This window comes from Conger conger, chromosome 10 (genome assembly GCF_963514075.1).
Source record: "Conger conger chromosome 10, fConCon1.1, whole genome shotgun sequence".
Classification (NCBI taxonomy): domain Eukaryota; kingdom Metazoa; phylum Chordata; class Actinopteri; order Anguilliformes; family Congridae; genus Conger; species Conger conger.
In genome coordinates, this window is record NC_083769.1 from 36,430,110 (window position 1) to 36,447,338 (window position 17,229).

The 17,229-nt window shown below is 42.8% G+C and overlaps 1 protein-coding gene across 2 annotated transcripts in view; it reads right to left on the reverse strand.

Annotated features, from left to right (window-relative positions):
- Window positions 1-279: 279 nt before the first annotated feature.
- LOC133138495 (cyclin-dependent kinase 18-like) overlaps window positions 280-17,229 on the reverse strand; it is a 43,157-nt gene continuing 26,207 nt past the window's right edge. For both annotated transcript variants that reach the window (XM_061257300.1, XM_061257301.1), the window contains 10 exons: window positions 15,783-15,877; window positions 15,630-15,692; window positions 14,135-14,258; window positions 13,341-13,461; window positions 9,608-9,705; window positions 6,518-6,623; window positions 5,257-5,299; window positions 3,746-3,836; window positions 3,337-3,423; window positions 280-2,972 (listed from right to left, as the gene is read on the reverse strand). In XM_061257300.1, coding sequence (XP_061113284.1) covers window positions 2,938-2,972; window positions 3,337-3,423; window positions 3,746-3,836; window positions 5,257-5,299; window positions 6,518-6,623; window positions 9,608-9,705; window positions 13,341-13,461; window positions 14,135-14,258; window positions 15,630-15,692; window positions 15,783-15,877 — 863 coding nt within the window. In that variant the 3' untranslated portion in view covers window positions 280-2,937. The remainder of the gene's footprint in view (window positions 2,973-3,336; window positions 3,424-3,745; window positions 3,837-5,256; window positions 5,300-6,517; window positions 6,624-9,607; window positions 9,706-13,340; window positions 13,462-14,134; window positions 14,259-15,629; window positions 15,693-15,782; window positions 15,878-17,229) is intronic.

A 17,229-nucleotide genomic window follows, 5' to 3' on the forward strand; every position in this document is an offset into this window, starting at 1 on the left:
CTTTTTAGGGAATTGGTTTATGAACATTAACACAATATGACAGCTGGTGTGAGTGGCCTGAGGAATGCTCCAGGGACTGGGACTTTCATTTGGAGAGTGACACGGCTTTTATGGATAAATTTAGTTCACCCATCGCTCGGATGATGGGTTTTGTAGTTAAAAAGAAGCCGTTTGAATCTGATTAGCCACTTTCCACTCAGTGCCCTCTGTAATGTACTTATTACCCAGTTGGCATGCTCAGGTAAAACATTTTAAAAATAAAATAAACAAGTACAAATATGGCGGCACAAAAATAATTGCATTTATTCTTTGCGGTTTTAATCAGGGTTGTTCTTACTACAGTCACACTACTGTAAGCTTCAGTACACCTTAATGAAGGAGCTGCACAAAATATTAACATACCACATTTGGTACAAAAAAAAATAATATAGTACTACATTTATGAAACATTTAGGACCAAATTCAAGATTTGACAACTTATCAGGCGAACTTACAAATTAAGCTGGACATGCTTTTAAATGCTACCTTGAACCTTGCTTAGAATTACAATACATTAAATAGCCACCAGCTGAAGTTCTGAGTTGCCAAGTAGATTCACAGCCTGGTAAGTTAGTGCCTGATTTGAAAAGGTAACTTCACAGAAAAGCTTCTACATTCTAAAAAGCAAGGAACCAATTTCATCCCTTTTGGTGTTCCTCAAACATTTATGGCTTTTTAAAAATGAACATTTTGATGTTTCTTAAATTTTTTAGTTAAAAACAAACTCACTTTATTCATGTCTCCCTCAAATTCCCAAAATGCATTGTGCTGCTTGTTTTCCTTTTAATGCACTGAATGTACAGTACTGTGCAGAAGTCTTAGGCACCCTAGACTTTATTATATGTATGTTTATTTTTTGTGTGTGTTAGTATAAAAGAACACATTTGAGATTTCCAAATATTCATTTTCCAAAAGATTTAATTTTACAGAGACATTTTTGTATTTAATTTAAAAAAGTAACATATTACTGTAAACAATTGACTACTTTTTACATAAAAAATTGATCAAGGCTGTCTGAGATGACTAAAATGTAATATAAAATGTATAGTATGTTTATTTAGGACCTTTGATTGAATTATTTTTGAAAGAATCTTATCTGTACAGAATGTTATACAGGAGCCTAAGACTTTTGCACAGTACTGTAGGTGCATATAAACCTATGGGCAATTTAGACTCTCCAATCAGCCTAACCTGCGTGTCTTTGGACTGTGGGAAGAAACCAGAGTACCCGGAGGAAACCCACGCAAACACGGGGAGAACATGCAAACTCCGCACAGAGAGGCCCCGGCCGACGGGGATACTAACCCAGGACCTCCTTGCTGTGAGGCGGCAGTGCTACCCACTGCACCATCCGTGCCGCCCTGCGACCTTATGTAAATATGGTGTGGTGTGATAACTATATCTATTATTGGAAAAAGTGTTTTGATCTTTATTATTGCAAATATGCAAATATGCAAAGTGATCGATGACTTGTGTAAAGACTGTGTAACCTGCAGTAACAAGATCAGCAACTGATCTGTGATTAAGAGGAGCTGCAACAATGCATTCTGGATGTTTAATTCGCGCACACTGGGTAAATTAGGTTATGGATACTGATTGTCGTATGATCGGTACTCTACAGTATGTATTCAGTATATGACATTTAGATACCAGGCTAGCTTTACTGTGAATTTACCCTGTATGGTTGCCATGGATGGTAACTACACATTTTTTTAAAGAAACAGAACAGTCTCATGTCATCTAGTGAATTGCTTCAAGAATAATGACATTTGTGCTGAAATATATATACTTATATATATATATATTATTTTTTTTTGCTTTCAAAATACTCTTTTATTTGGAAGTCCTTTTCTATGACCACAATAAATAAAAAAATACCCAATAAATATTTTTTTCGATTTGAAATAAATGCTTATACTCAGTCATTCACAAAAAGCTGATGCATTCACCAATGGGAAAAAAAGAACTAGCTTCAAGAACAGGTCACCACAAGGCTGCATTCAACAGAAGTGAGTACATTTGTAAAATTGCACTGGACAGTTGCACTCTTTGTTAATCCTGGTTATAAATACATAAATATTTGACTGTGTGGCCCTTCTTTTCTCACACGTTAAAATATTCACTGCCCATGTGCAGGCTCATCTCCATGATACAGCATCTTATGGCAGTTCAGCAGGTGTGCACACTGGCACTAATGTCCCAATAAATATGCTTTTTTCCTCTTTCTGCCATAGGTCAGCTGAGCAGCCTCATGTGACTGCAGGCAGGCTGTAGGCTTCTATATGTACGAGTTGTTTGTACAGAGAACTGTTTTTATGAACCCAGACATTGCCAGTGTAATACAGGGCAGCCGTGTTGGATCTCTATCTCAGCGGTCACTAGTGGCTCCAGTGAGTCTCCTGTGTGACGGGTCCGGACTCATAAACACTCCTCTACTCTCTGCACAAAGCAACTCGGGCCCTAGCTCTCCATTCGATTTTTAGTTTCGCTTTTCAGCCTTGCAGCTAAGTCAATTATGTGGTACAAAAAATAAGTACACATTTCTCTTTGTAATCTAATAAATATATAGCAGAAATATAAATTTTTCAACAAATCCAGAATGTTTAGAGGTACTTTGCTGACTGAATGCCCTCTCTCTCTCTCTCTTTCTCACTCTCTCTCACTCTCTCTCTCTCTCTCTCTCACTCTCTCTCTCTCTAATCAATCAGTTAATCAATCAGTCAGTCAATTAAAATGTACAAGCTTATGATTGAATTCATGTGTCACATGGTGCAGAAGACAGTTTTAAGAGGCAAAGGGGCCCCCCTCCGCCCCCCTAGGAGGACACGTGGTCTGACGCTACACATAAAAACATCCTGTGTGCTTGAGTTCCCCAGGCTTCAGAGTCTGCCTCAGGGCTTAGAATATGCTCTGTCTGCGGTTCTTTCCACGAGCTGGAGGAATTAAAGCAATAAAAACACAAATGAATGTCTGTACAGCAGTGTACATGCAGAGACACTGTGCAGAGTGTGCGTGTGTGCGTGTGCGTGCGTGTGTGTGCGTGCGTGAGTGTGAGTGTGTATGTGTGTGTGTGTGTGTGCGTATGTGTGTGTGCGTGAGTGTTTGTGTATGTGTGTGTGTGTGTGTGTGTGTATGTGTGTGTGTGCATGAGTGTTTGTGTATGTGTGTGTGTGTGTGTGTGTGTGTATGTGTGTGTGTGTGAGTGTTTGTGTATGTGTGTGTGTGTGTGCGTGAGTGTGTGTGTGTGTTTTTGTGTGTGTGGATCAGAAAGGAGAGTGGATCAGAGGGGCAGCTCACCAGACTGCTGAAACCCTGTACCCCGGAAACCCCGAAAACCCGGATCCTTCTGTAACTGCACCTCTGGAAGAGAGAATACTGAGGAGTCTACGGAGAGAGGGAGAGAGAGAGAGGAGTGGGAGAGAAAGTCACTAATTCAAAAACAAAGCCATATGTATCTATCTAACCTCAAAATAACATGTTCTGCAGGGCTAAAAGAGAGAGCTGAAATCATCTTGACAATAATTTCTTATGAAATCTGGAATGTCTAAGAATCTATGAAGCTTTTGTTACAAAGCTGTGAATGTATTTGCACAGGAGAGCAGTTGAATGGGGTGTCACAGTGCCCCCTGTTGAACACCCGCTCGCTCGTTCTCTGAAAGTCGTGTGTTTGTGTTGTGTGCCCTGGGCCTCCGGGGCATGGTCTTACTGTCCGGCAGGGTGTGTACGTGCTCTCCTAGACTCCTGAAGAACGGGTGTCTGAGAGAAACTTCGGCCGGGACCCTCTGTTTGGCATCATACTGCAAGAGAGACACAGACACCACACAGAGAAAAATGAAACAATAAAACTGGACAGTCATTTCACCTGTGCATATCGTGGAGGGCTGCAGTGTCGGCTGATTTTAGGTGTTTCAGCACTGTTACTTTGGCTAAAGAGTCCACACGCCTTGTTCTCTAGGCCTTAATTGGCTGCTGGTTGAAAGGCAACCACAAGCACCCTCGGTCTAAACTGTGCATTTGTGTGTATAGAGGCGTGTAAATGTATTTTGAGATTACTGTTAGAAACATGCTTCAGTGAAAGACAGGTATTAGGATAATCACAGTGTTAAAAGATAGAAAACCAGCCATTTTTCGAGAATAATGTCTTTTTAAATTCTGCATTACACATGTTTGGTAACTCCTGGCTATTTTGGTGAGCGTGCTGACTGAGCTCTGGGAGCTGGGGCTAATTAAACACAGGCCCTCTTCAGTGGCATCACTTCTGAAGCTGAAGCCTGAAGCTTTGGTGCAAGCCTGTCTATTAACACTGCTAGCATGTGTCCAGCAAAGTATCCATTTCACACTGCCAGTTCCCCTGTAGCGAAATTATCTGAAATTATTCTGCCCATTTTATTGTGAGAAATGGCTTCCTTCTGAAAACATCCCTGCGATCGTCAAGGGAGCCGTGGAAAAAAATGAAGAAGGGCGTACTAAAGCGTCCTACGGCATTTTGGGGAAAAAACACATCTTTACTTAATTGCTGCACTTGCAATTCTTTATGAAAAAGTTTCCCAATTAAATTCTTTAGATGAGCAGCCAGAGGGATAGTGATTTCAGTACAAAGCCCTGCCGCGGCGTGTGTGGGGGCGCGTGTGGGAGACCCAGGCCCTCTTCTCCGGAAACTTCACTTAATTGGGAGATGTTGCTGCAGGTGGGTGGACTGTGGCTGACATGGCGGAAGACAGAGGAGAGGAGAGCAGAGGATGGAGATGAGAGCAAGGAGAGCAAAGGAGAGGAGAGAAGAGGAGGGGAGAGGAGAGGAGAGAAAAAGGAGGGAGATGAGAGTGAGGAGAGCAAAGGCGAGGAGGGCAGAGGAGATGAGGGGAGAGAAGAGAAGATGAAAGAGAGGAGAAGAAAGCCTTTTTTCTCTAGCCTCTGGAGCTGCTTGGATGCGACTCAGAAAATTGGGTTTTCCTGCTTCTTTAAAGTCTCCTGCCACAGCTCCCCATGGAGAAGAAACCCAAACAAATATGCGAAAGAGAGAAAAATGTTTTTAACTGCAGAATTACTAGGGTGCTGCTATATGTGGTGCATAATTATTTTCATAATTTTGTCTCTGCCCTATTCAGCTCAGAGAATTCATAAAACTGTGGAAGAAACTGTTTCTCAATAAAAACACGAGAAAAGAAAGCGTGGTATCGGCCACATGCACTGAAATTATGAGAAAAAAGCCGTTCTTACCAGCAGCAGCTCAGAGAGGAGGTCTATCCCCTCGGTGTCTAACCTGAAACAGAATAAAACAGCAGCTGGGACGGTACTGAATCACTGCTGGAAGAGAACAATCCCATGAGGCAGAAACGGCACTGTCCTGTCACTGGAACCATTATTATTATTCCAGAAACAGCATGTGCAATCCACGGCTTTTCAATAGAAAAGCTTCCTCTGGGGGCTCTTAATCTCAAAGTTTAAGTTTTTTTGTGGATGATAGTTTACTTTGAGGATAATATTTGTGCTTTTGTTGCGCTTTTTCACACCAGTTTTTATTGCTGAAATTTTTTTTCCCTCCAACTTTTTTCCTCCAACTCCTACCTGTGGAAGAACCTATGCACTTTATGCACTAAATTGCGTTGGATTAAAAGCGTCTGCCAAATGACAAAAATGTCCAATTGAGCTGCGCAGCCCTTAGTCCAGTGCAGTGCGTATGTGTGTGTGTGTGAATTCGTGTCTGCATGTGTATGAGTGTGTGTGTGAATACGTGTCTTTGTGTGTATGGTGTGTGTGTGTGTGTGTGTATGATTAAGTGTGAGTCTGTGTTGGGGGGGGGGGGGGGGGGTGGTTAAGTGCAGGGAAAATCCATACATCTGATATGATCACATCAGGTAGAAAACACTGAAATCAACCAAACTATCACATGATGTGGTTAAGTGCAGGGAAAATCCATACATCTGATATGATCACATCAGGTAGAAAACACTGAAATCAACCAAACTATCACATGATGTGATACGTTTAAGGGGCGGCCTCTGGTGTAGTGGTTCAGGTAAATAACTAGGACACCAAGGTCGGTGGTTCTAATCCTGGTGTAGCCACAATAAGATCCGCACAGCCGTTGGGCCCTTGAGCAAGGCCCTTAACCCTGCATTGCTCCAGGGGAGGATTGTCTCCTGCTTAGTCTAATCAACTGTACGTCACTCTGGATAAGAGCATCTGCCAAATGCCAATAATGTAATGAGTTTGGGTACCTTGCTTTTACCCTGTGTGCATGGTTTATGAGAGTTTGTGTACCTTGGTTTTACCCTGTGAGCATGGTTTATAAGTGTTTATGTACCTTGGTTTTACCCTGCGTGCCTGGTTTATAAGTGTTTGTGTACCATGGTTTTACCCCATATGCATGGTTTATGTGTTTGTGTACCTTGATTTTATCCTGCGTGCATGGTTTACCTTGTATGCATGGTTCATGAGTGTTTGTGTACCATGGTTTTTCCCTGTGTGCATGGTTTACCTTGGCACATGGTTCAGGAGAGGCTGGGCTCTGTACAGGGGGAAGCGGTAGGACTGGAACTCCTGATTGGCTGTGATTCCAGGCCACGACTCCTCCGTGGGGGTGCCTGAAAGGCGGGGGGCGGGGCAAAAACATCTTAAGACTTCAGAGACGTCTGAGACTTAAACTTAATTCTTTTTGTCTTGTAATAAGACTTAAAATATTATTTTTAAGTAGAAAATATTTTCTTGTTTTAAGTTACTGCTTGCTTGGCCAGTGAAATGTCCTAACACCATTGGCAAATCTTGAAATGAGCCAACCTGTCTCACCTCATTGGCAATATTTTTGGCTTTTTTAGCAAAAAAGTAATAGAAGTAAGAAATTGAGACTAAAATACTTGCAGTGCGGAAAACAGCCGCAATAAAAATACATAAAATTATAATATGAATAAAAGACAAATATCTGAGTGACCGTGTATTTCCATAAACATTCGCTTATGAAGAGAGGAAAAAGGCATTCGCTGCTTCTGCGTGGGGAGACTTCATCAAACATGTAAGAGGTGTCTTCTGTAATCATGGCCTTTCACCAGGCTAACGAATCAGAACATGGGCTTTCACCAGGATGACCAATCAGAACACTCCACTGCAGGAAGTGGAACAGCATCAGCTGTGTCACACAGCTACATTAGCGATGAGTATTTAATGTGTTTTTGTATTCATCAAGCTTTGAAAAGGCACAACCACTCAAAGCCGTGACAGACCAAAAGACAAAACAGCCAAAGCAATATCTGCACAAACAAACGACGCAATCACAAACGAAGGACGCAATCTATTTTCACTTGTCTGTCCTTTGGGGAATTGCCTGATTCAGTCTGGCGCATTAGAAAATCCCTCTCTCGATTTCCCTATCCTCTTAAACCCTCGGAAAGCACCAGACGCCTACATTATGAATCAGCTGTATTAAGGCTGAGCTGTTGTTTGTCTGCTTGCCTGAATTTACATAAGATAGTGATCAAGATGGTTAAACACAGCACTTTTCCATTTCAACTTAGAATCGTCCCTGGCAGTTGTGCTCAGATGGGAGGCATGGGAAAACTAGGGTCCAGCTGAAAGAAGAGTTGGTGAGCCAGTGGGGGGCGCTCTCCCCCGGGACCAAACGCCAATCCAGTGCCCCAGTACTATGAGGGGAACACTGTGCTGGAGGAGGCTTCAGATTTATTTTTTCCGTCATTTAACTGAGATCCAGACTCACTGCTGTCAATAGTGAGTCTGAAAAGTTCTCACAGCACTTTTCAAAGGAATAGTGGGTGTTATCTGCAGTCAAAGTGCCTAGCCAGATTTAAACAGAAACATTGGCTCTCTAATCCACCCAATCACCTCCATAGATCTGTCTGCTTGCACAATCCCACAATCCCCCGCATGCCTCACTCACACTGATCCCCCAGGTCACCACTCCAAAAGAGTCTCAGGTGAACCCTTTCAGTTAAGGACACTATCGCATATCAAATCACAGATGTGTGATCTCACACCTGAAAGGGTTAAATAACATTTAGAAAAAGTGTGTTGGGCTGTATATGGGACAGTGTGGAGACAGGAAGGGGTTGTGTCCTCCTCAGCGTGGGTTTGAGGGAGATGGCTGTTTTGATAAAGGACATTGATTAACACCCCTCCACTCTTTCTCACTTCCTTTATGGCGTACCTCCTGACACAGAGGTGACTCATTGACGGTAAAACGGTGAAACGTCCACCGCCCCCAGGGCCCAGTGCGACAAAGCTGTTAAAATTAAACTGGGATCTTTCACCGGGAAACACGGATGTAGTCTCTAGTTACGGTCTCGAAATACGGGGTCTGGGTTTTGCAACTCAGCCAAAAAAAACCAACAACTCCCAAATGTGTTTGTGCAACATCCGGCTGCATCTTCACAGTTTTAACCTGAGGATGTTCAGGATGTTCAGCTCTCTTATCATTGGCACTCTTGCATCATTAGGAAAAGGCCTTTGTCCAAACAATTCAAAATTCAACTAATTTTAGACTAATGGTTCAATTGCAACAATATTTCAAGAATGCATCACACATTAAAAGAGATCGTTCATTTCTGTGTCAGACTCTCTCTTCCAGGGCAAGCTGCCTTCAGTTTCTCACATTTTAGTACATATATCCATTAAAACAGCGCAATGTGCGCTGGAGCCCTGCAGGTTAAGTATCTTGGATCAAGGGTACAACAGCTTTGCTTTGCCACAGATTAAAGCCGGCAACCTTGTGATGACAAGAGCACTTACCTAACCTCTGCAACATATGGTTACCTTATTAAATATGAAGTGACTGAAGAAAATTTGGGTGATTAGCACACACTGTGATGGGAAATTAATGCAAGGAGACTCACAAAAGGAATAATTATTGAAGGTATCCTGAGCCAGAGCCAGCCATTAGACAGCCGGAAAATGCAGGACATTTATCGAAAGAAATGTCAAATAAAAGATCTGGTTCATGTACAGCAGCAATTAGTATGAGAGCCAGCCTGGTAATGACGCTATTCAGTTTAAGCCCGTGGGCTCCACTGTGTTACGACCTCACTCACTGCCTCTGTGTTAGAACAGCACTGCTTAATCAATCAGGAGCTGTGTCCAGTAAAGGGCTGCCCAGCCCTGTACCTGGAGATGGACCGTCCTGTAGGTTTTCACTCCGACCCCAGTTTGGCAGACTCATTAGCAGGCCATTAGCAGGCCAACAAGATCTCCAGCGGTTGGAGAGAAAACCTACTGGATGATAGTTCATGAGCAGGGTTGGGCAACCTTGATGTACTGTAGATATTCTTTGTTGTAACACTTGTCTTGCCGCTTGCTCATTGGCTGATTCAGCGAGGGCAGCAAAGTGCCTCAGACCAGTCTGGTACAAAATGCTGCTGCTGAGCTTCACCAAGGAGGGTGCTACACATTTTTATTTGAGCAGAGTTTTACTGACCTTTCGCTTTCAAGATGAAAAGTGCTATTAATAATAATAGCTATTCTTAATATGCATTATTATTATTATTATTATTATTATTATTATTATTTTTATTATTAGGCCACATTGGCATGTGTCTTTGTGTGAGAAGGTGGTGTGTGTTCATACCCATGAGGCGGAAGATGAGGTGCAGTTCCTCTTTCACGGTGGATCCTGGGAACATGGCACGGCCCGTCACCACTTCATAGAATATGCACCCCACCCCCCTGAAAGCAGGAGCACAGACACTGTCTTAGGCACAACACAGAGACCATCCTTCATAAAATATGCACCCCACCCCCCTGAAAGCGGGACCACAGACACCATCTCAGGGACAGCAAACAAGAGAGACTGTCCACACACAAGACATATCACCCCGCTCTGATTACACATAGTCTAAAGCCGAGGCAGTTACCATTGTTCTCAACAGGAGATAAAATGAATTAGGCCTGCACATTTCATTTGTATTGGGTTATAGCTTGTCACTGTCACAAAAACAGGAAATTGCAAAATTTGGATATAACCTCCCAAAAGAACTCCTAAAAAAAACTCTGAAAAGGAGTCTAAGGAATAACCACCCTATCACATCACGTATCATATTAATTATTAACCGTCATTCAAAATCTGGTTTGATGTTTGTCATTGTTGTACATTGCTTCCGGGTGAACAGTGTTGACTAATGTCAAGAAGTGCCGAAGCACACAGCCTGGATTTGAAACTATGGCCCGGAGCCATGTTCAGGAGCAGTCACCTCGTTCAATTCATCTCAAGCCTCTGAGAATATCTGGATATTCTGGATAGAACATCACTGATTCAGCTCTAATTTGAGGGAATATTCTCTGTAAATGCAGGTGTCTCCCGCAGCTAAGCTGCTTTAAACGGCTTGCTCCTTGAATATTTCAGACACCTGCCGGAGGAGTCGTCTGACAGACAGGATGGTGGTGTTTTATTTAACCCAACTGTTCCTCCATAATGCATAACCAGAGATGAAATGCAAGCGCACGTACACATCCGGTGCCCCTGGTCAAAGATTGACCAGGAGAAGTCCTCTGTCGCACGTTTGGAGAGGAACTCCGTTCATTTCAACATTTTTTTTATTGCAACGCCGTTCAATATATTCCAAAAAAAGTCAATAAAAAGCTCAGCGTGGTTTATGTTTGCTGAAAGGCACTATCTGCCTTCTTTAAGGAGGAAACTGCAAGATTCACCCATACAAACAGGCCTCAGCAGTGGAAACTATGTGGTGGAGGCTGACTCCTCCATCAGCACAGATTATCTTATCTCCACCGAAATCGAGGTCAGTGTACTCACTTCTATTAACAAAAAATTAGATGTCCTTGGTTTAGTTCATCAAGAGATAAAAGAGCTGTGTGCTAGCCTTGATTACACTCACCACCAGATTGACACGCTTCAAAAAGATAACAGCGAACTCCAAACGACGGCAAAAACTCTCTCTAGCCAAATGGATTATGTCTTGAAAGAAAATAAAACAATCAAAGAAACCATCATCGACATACAAAGCAGAAGCATGTGTGATAATTTAATATTCTCAGGGATTCCAGAAACTACACCGGACAACCCAGAAGCATTAATTAAAGACTTCATGTAGCGAGAACTTAAACTCCAACCGGACATCATCAACAACATTTTTCACCGCGTTCACTGACTCGGCGCACTCTGTCACAGTTGTTCCTCCTTAATTTCATTCCGTTAATAAATACAATTGAAGATGATTTAAACCGTTGGACAAACTTACCACTATCTCTAATTGGCAGAATAGCAACTGTAAAAATGACCATACTACCAAAAATTAACTACCTCTTCAGAATGATTCCAACCCAGCCCACCACAAAATGGTTTAGTTCATTAAACACCATCACAACTAAATTCTATTGGAAAAATAAAAGACCCCAGATCAAACTTTCTACCTTACAGAAACTCAAAATTCAAGGAGGACTGGAAGCCCCAAACTTTTATCAATATTATTTGGCAAACCAGCTAAACTACATCACAAACTGGATTCATCCCAACCAACAGGACAACCCATGGATAGAAATAGAACAATCAGAATGTAAAGAAATTTCCATCTCCGATCTACCATTCCTCAGTGCCTCTATAAAACGCCACAACTGCTTCAAAAACACTGTCATTTCAACAACTCTGAATGCCTGGTGGAAAATTAACAAAATCTTTAAATTCACAATGACCCCATGCAAATACACTCCAATATGGCACAATCCTGACTTCTTGATTAACAAAACACCACTCTCCTTCACCTGATGGGAACAAAAAGGTATCACACATCTTCAACACATCTTTCAGGATGGCACCTTCATCAACTTCCAGGATTTGGTCCATAAGTATAATATTGGGAAAGAGCAATACCTCCAGTTTAAAATATAAAATGAAAATAATGAACAACTACTTACAACCACCTCCGCTAATGGATGAAATTAATAAAATAATCAACCCCAAAAAAATTATCTCCAAATTATACAAACTAATATCAACCACAGACCTAACAATATCCCTCCCCATCCAAGCCTGGGAAAAAGACTTATCACTCAGCTACAATTCAGACTTCTGGACTCAAATCTGTAGGAACACCTTTACGATGACCACCAATACTAACCTGCAACTTATACAATACAAGGTCATTCACAGAACTCATATCACTCACCAAAAGATGTTTAAAATGGGATTTGTGGACTCAGACACTCACTCACTGCTATTTGAATACCCCAGATAATTACTTCCACTCTACCTGGCTCTGCCCACCAACTCACCATTTCTGGAAACAAGTCATAAACCAAATATCTCTCATTATGAGCTGTAGCATTCCACTCTGTCCATCCCTCTGTCTACTAGGAGACCTCTCAACAATCAACCCACCAAATCAAAATACCAAACCTATACTCATTGCCCTAGCTATCGCCAAGAAAACCATCCTCTTAAACTGGAAAACAAGGCCCTTAACCCTGCATTGCTCCAGGGGAGGATTGTCTCCTGCTTAGTCTAATCAACTGTACGTTGCTCTGGATAAGAGCTTCTACCAATTGCCAATAATGTAATGTAATGTAAAATGTTTAATCAGCCAATCATGTGGCAGCAACTAAATATATAAAAGCATGCAAACGTGGTCAAGAGGTTCAGCTGTTGTTCAGACCAAATGTCAGAATAGGGAAGAGATACGGTACGTGACTTTGACCGTGGAATGATTTTTGGAGCCAGACGGTGGTTTGAGTATGCTGATCCCCTGTGATTTTCATGCATAACAGTCTTTAGAGTTTGCAGAGAATGGTTTGAAAAATAAAAAACTTGAGCAGCAGTTCTGCGGGCAAAAACGCATTGTTAATGAAAGAGATCAGAGAGAAGGGCCAGACTGGTCGAAGCTGACAGGAAGGTGACAGTAATGCAAATAACCACGCATTACAATAGTGGTATGCAGAAGAGTATCTCTCAACATGAGTCAAACCTCTTAAATGGATAGGCTACAGCAACAGAAGACCAAGTCGAATAAATACATAATAAAGTGCTCACAGAGTGTATATTATTAACATGAAATTGAATTTTAGAATTCATATTTCGTTTATGTATTTATCTGTGGTTACAGAAGTAGAAGACATTAATTAATTGATTAATTAATTAATTAATATTCACAAAGCCTCAGTTCAAGGAAAACTCAAATATGTATTCCCCTATCAGTGCAAACATTTAGTATAATGCTAGTAGCACTGTAGCCATTAGACCAAATTCTGGATCATAAGTATGTCTGTGAGTTTACGTTCTGAGTTTTCACTCGGTGCATTTTCACTCTGCATTTCCTAATGTGACAGGAGCAGTTTTTGGGGTGTCGACTCACCACATGTCGATGGGCGTGGAGTACTCTGTGGACCCCAGGAGCACGTCCGGGGGGCGGTACCACAGCGTCACCACCTCGTTGGAGTACGTCTTGGTGGGGACAGACTTGGCTCGAGCCAGGCCTGGGCGGGGCAGGGGCGGGGGCGGGGGCAGGAACAGATTGGCAGTTCAGTCGAGCATAGCGAGAGCGCAATTACGATTTCACGGTCATTTACCCGCCCTGGCACTCGACCGGCGGCAGCCCGCACACTCAGCTGAGACGGCATCCCGCAACCGCAAACAGGGGAGGAGTGTTTACTGCACGGTTGTCATCAGTATTTACAGTATGTGAATGGCTGATGACACAGTGTACAACCGGTCCCTGCGTTACTAACCCCAATTCTGCCCCCTGAAAACATATTACATATACGATCCAATCATATATTTGCACATAATTGCTATTCTGGAAACATATCCTATTTGCAACTGGTGGTGTCGGGTGGAGCACTCCCACCAAGTACTGCGGTGATGGATGCTCAGGAACGTGCACATCAAAGAACAAATTGTCGGTAAAATTAGCCTTCATATTGCTGCTCAATATTCCCGCGTGAGATGACATTGTTGGTCTCCGTTCTTCAAAATACATGGATAGCTGGATTATCGTCTAGCACTCAATGCCCTCCCAGTGCTATCTTCTTTCCGAACAGAACTCCGGTATTTGGAGTGTGAAAGCAAGCTGAAGCACCAGTCACCAGAGATTTTGCCCAAACCACTAAAACTGACAAATTAAGGACAGACAAGTGACACAGCTCTCACCAAAGTCAGCCAGCTTCAGCTCGCCCCTGTCGTTGATCAGCAGGTTCTGGGGCTTGAGGTCGCGGTGGAGAATCTTACGCTTGTGGCAGTATGATAGGCCTCTGAGCAACTGGAACATGAAGATCTACAGATTAACAGAGCGAGAGAGAGAGAAAGAGAGAGAGAGAGAGAGAGAGAGAGAGAGGGAACGAGAGGGAGGGAGAGGGACAAAGAGAGAGAGGGTCAGAGAAAAATACCGTCACTAATTAAAATACAATAAGCAAGCTCAAAAACCAACCCAAATATATATATATCTAGCCTCAAAAGAATATGAAAAATACAAGTTGTGTAAGTTGCTGTGGATAAGCGTGCCAGTTCAATGCATACGCAATGATCCAAAAGGCTGAAATAAGCCATGAGATTGATTTATTTGTGAAATCTCTCAGGATTAAAAAACCCATTTTCTTTCCTGGATTCGACTGATCTACTTAAACTAAGGAGCAGTAAAAGCATGCAGTGTTAAAAATGGCTTTACACAAGTGCTATCAGAAGCGGCAAAAATAGAGCAAATCCTTACACCGATCCCAGGCGTTTATTTCTACTGATAGAAATATCTGAAATATCTAAAATATCTGATACATATCTGTTCAGTTATCAACGCCTGAGAGACAGAGTGGTAATGTCTGTGTCTTAGAACATTCCTTTAGCTGTCTCCGGAAAAGTGGCTGTAACCATGGAGACAATCGGCTCCATCATGAAGCACAAAAAAAGGGAAAAGTAAATCCACGGCAGGCAGCGTCTACGCTGTTGATTCTTCTGTGCAATATCGTATTGCGATATTAACAAAGCAAGATTAACGGAACGGAAAAGCAGAAAAGGGGGAAAACCTGAAATGGCTGATTGAGAATAATGTGGGACGAGCCTATGTGCGAATGCAAGCGCTTGTCTCGTCTAATGACGTGGAGTAACAAAGAGCCTTGAAATTGCCTTGAGCGTTGAAATGCGCAAATGATCTGATCGTCTCCTTTCAGGAGATTTTCACTGGTCGAACACAGTTACGGTGTTGTGAAAAAGCATCATGATATGGGTGTTTGTACCCGGACATCTACCATCCTGTAGATTTTCATTTCAACTGTAATTTGGCACAGCTGATAAGCAGCTCAAAGAGATCTCTAGCTGTTAAATTAAGTTTCTTTTATTATGACTGTGGTGAAAACCTTCAGGATGGTAGATCTCCGGGAACAGGGTTGGGCAGCCCTGCTCCAGCTATTGAATGTGGTTTATTTTCTTAGGATTTGAATGAAAGCCTATTGGACAATAGATGTCTGGGAATAGGGTTGGACAGCCCTGCTCAAGCTGTTGAATGAGGTTTGTTTTATTAGGATTGGAGTGAAATCCTACAGGATGGTAGATCTCCAGGAGCAGGGTTGGGCAGCCCACAGTAGACTGTAGAAGGGGAACAGCACATCACCTGTGGGGTGCACTCAGACTGCAGGCCACACTCCCAGCTGCTTACCTTAGCGTTGTGCATGCTCATCAGGCTCCCACAGCTATCCAGGTACTGTTTGAGGTCACTGTCCTGAGTGGGAGAGGGGTCACAGGTTACTAGCCTGCAGGTTAGCTGCAGCGTTAACCAACCCAGTGATCCAGGGGTGGCGTGGTGACTCACCAGGTACTCGAAGACGAGAGTGAGCGATTGGTCCGTGTGGATAATGTCATGTAAGATGACGATATTGGCGTGCTTCAGATTCTTTAGCAGAGACACTGGAGAGACAAGAGAGAGGATAGAGTCACTACCCTCATCATACATGTCACCACTTCTCCCACAGATCCCAAAACCACACAGCAGTCTACCTGAAAGTCACTATTTAACATATATCACATATCAGTCAAACCTAAGATTATATGCAAGGCCTCATATTACACTGCAATACATTACAAGGCAGACGCTCTTATCCAGAGCGACGTACAACGAAGTGCAGATCAAACACAAGTACAAGTGTGAAGAAGACCTGAGAGGACAGTACGGTTCCGAGTCCTAGTGTGACCATACAGATACAATCGGAACCCTTGAAGAATACATCAACTTACAAACTAGCATACCACAGTTGGCAGCTAGAATACCCCGAGTACAACAATACAATAGCAAATACAACAAAAACAAAAAAACAACAATATCTATCCAACTATATAAGTGCCATTACAGTCTATGGCATATATAAGTGCAGATATGGCGAGGGGGAGGGACCAGACGGCACGAAGTGGAAGAACAGAGGGGTCTTGCTGGTGTATAGGTCTTGATAAGTGATTGAATATATACAGGGGCTGATCCCTTAACTGCCTGGTACGCGACCACCAAAGTTTTAAATTTGATGTGATCATATAAGCATAGGTTTATTAAACCAAAAACTTACCCTGGGTTGCCTGTTTTTCCACTGAATGCATTTTAAAGTAGCCAATCAACATAACATAATCAAACCATCGCATACAACTGCTTTCTGTTCACATTACTACACACAGCTTAATTCTGCTTCCTGCCAAAAGGGAGAAATATTGTTGAACAGAAAATTGTGAGCAGTAAGTGTAATATTTTCACTCCACACAAGGGGGCAGCATTGCTGCACTGCTGCTGGCTAGAGAGGCTGACATTCTGGCTCATGTTCCTGTGCATCAACTGCACATAAAGGCATGTGAACACACACATGTTCATCCAGTCAGCCATCTACCAGGCATAAACACACGTGTTCAGTGAGCCAGCCGTGTACAGGGCATAAACACACGTGTTCAGTGAGCCAGCCGTGTACAGGGCATAAACACACGTGTTCAGTGAGCCAGCCGTGTACAGGGCATAAACACACACGTGTTCAGTGAGCCAGCCGTGTACAGGGCATAAACACACACGTGTTCAGTGAGCCAACCGTGTACAGGGCATAAACACACACGTGTTCAGTGAGCCAGCCGTGTACAGGGCATAAACACACGTGTTCAGTGAGCCAGCCGTGTACAGGGCATAAACACACGTGTTCAGTGAGCCAGCCGTGTACAGGGCATAAACACACACGTGTTCAGTGAGCCAGCCGTGTACAGGGCATAAACACACACGTGTTCAGTGAGCC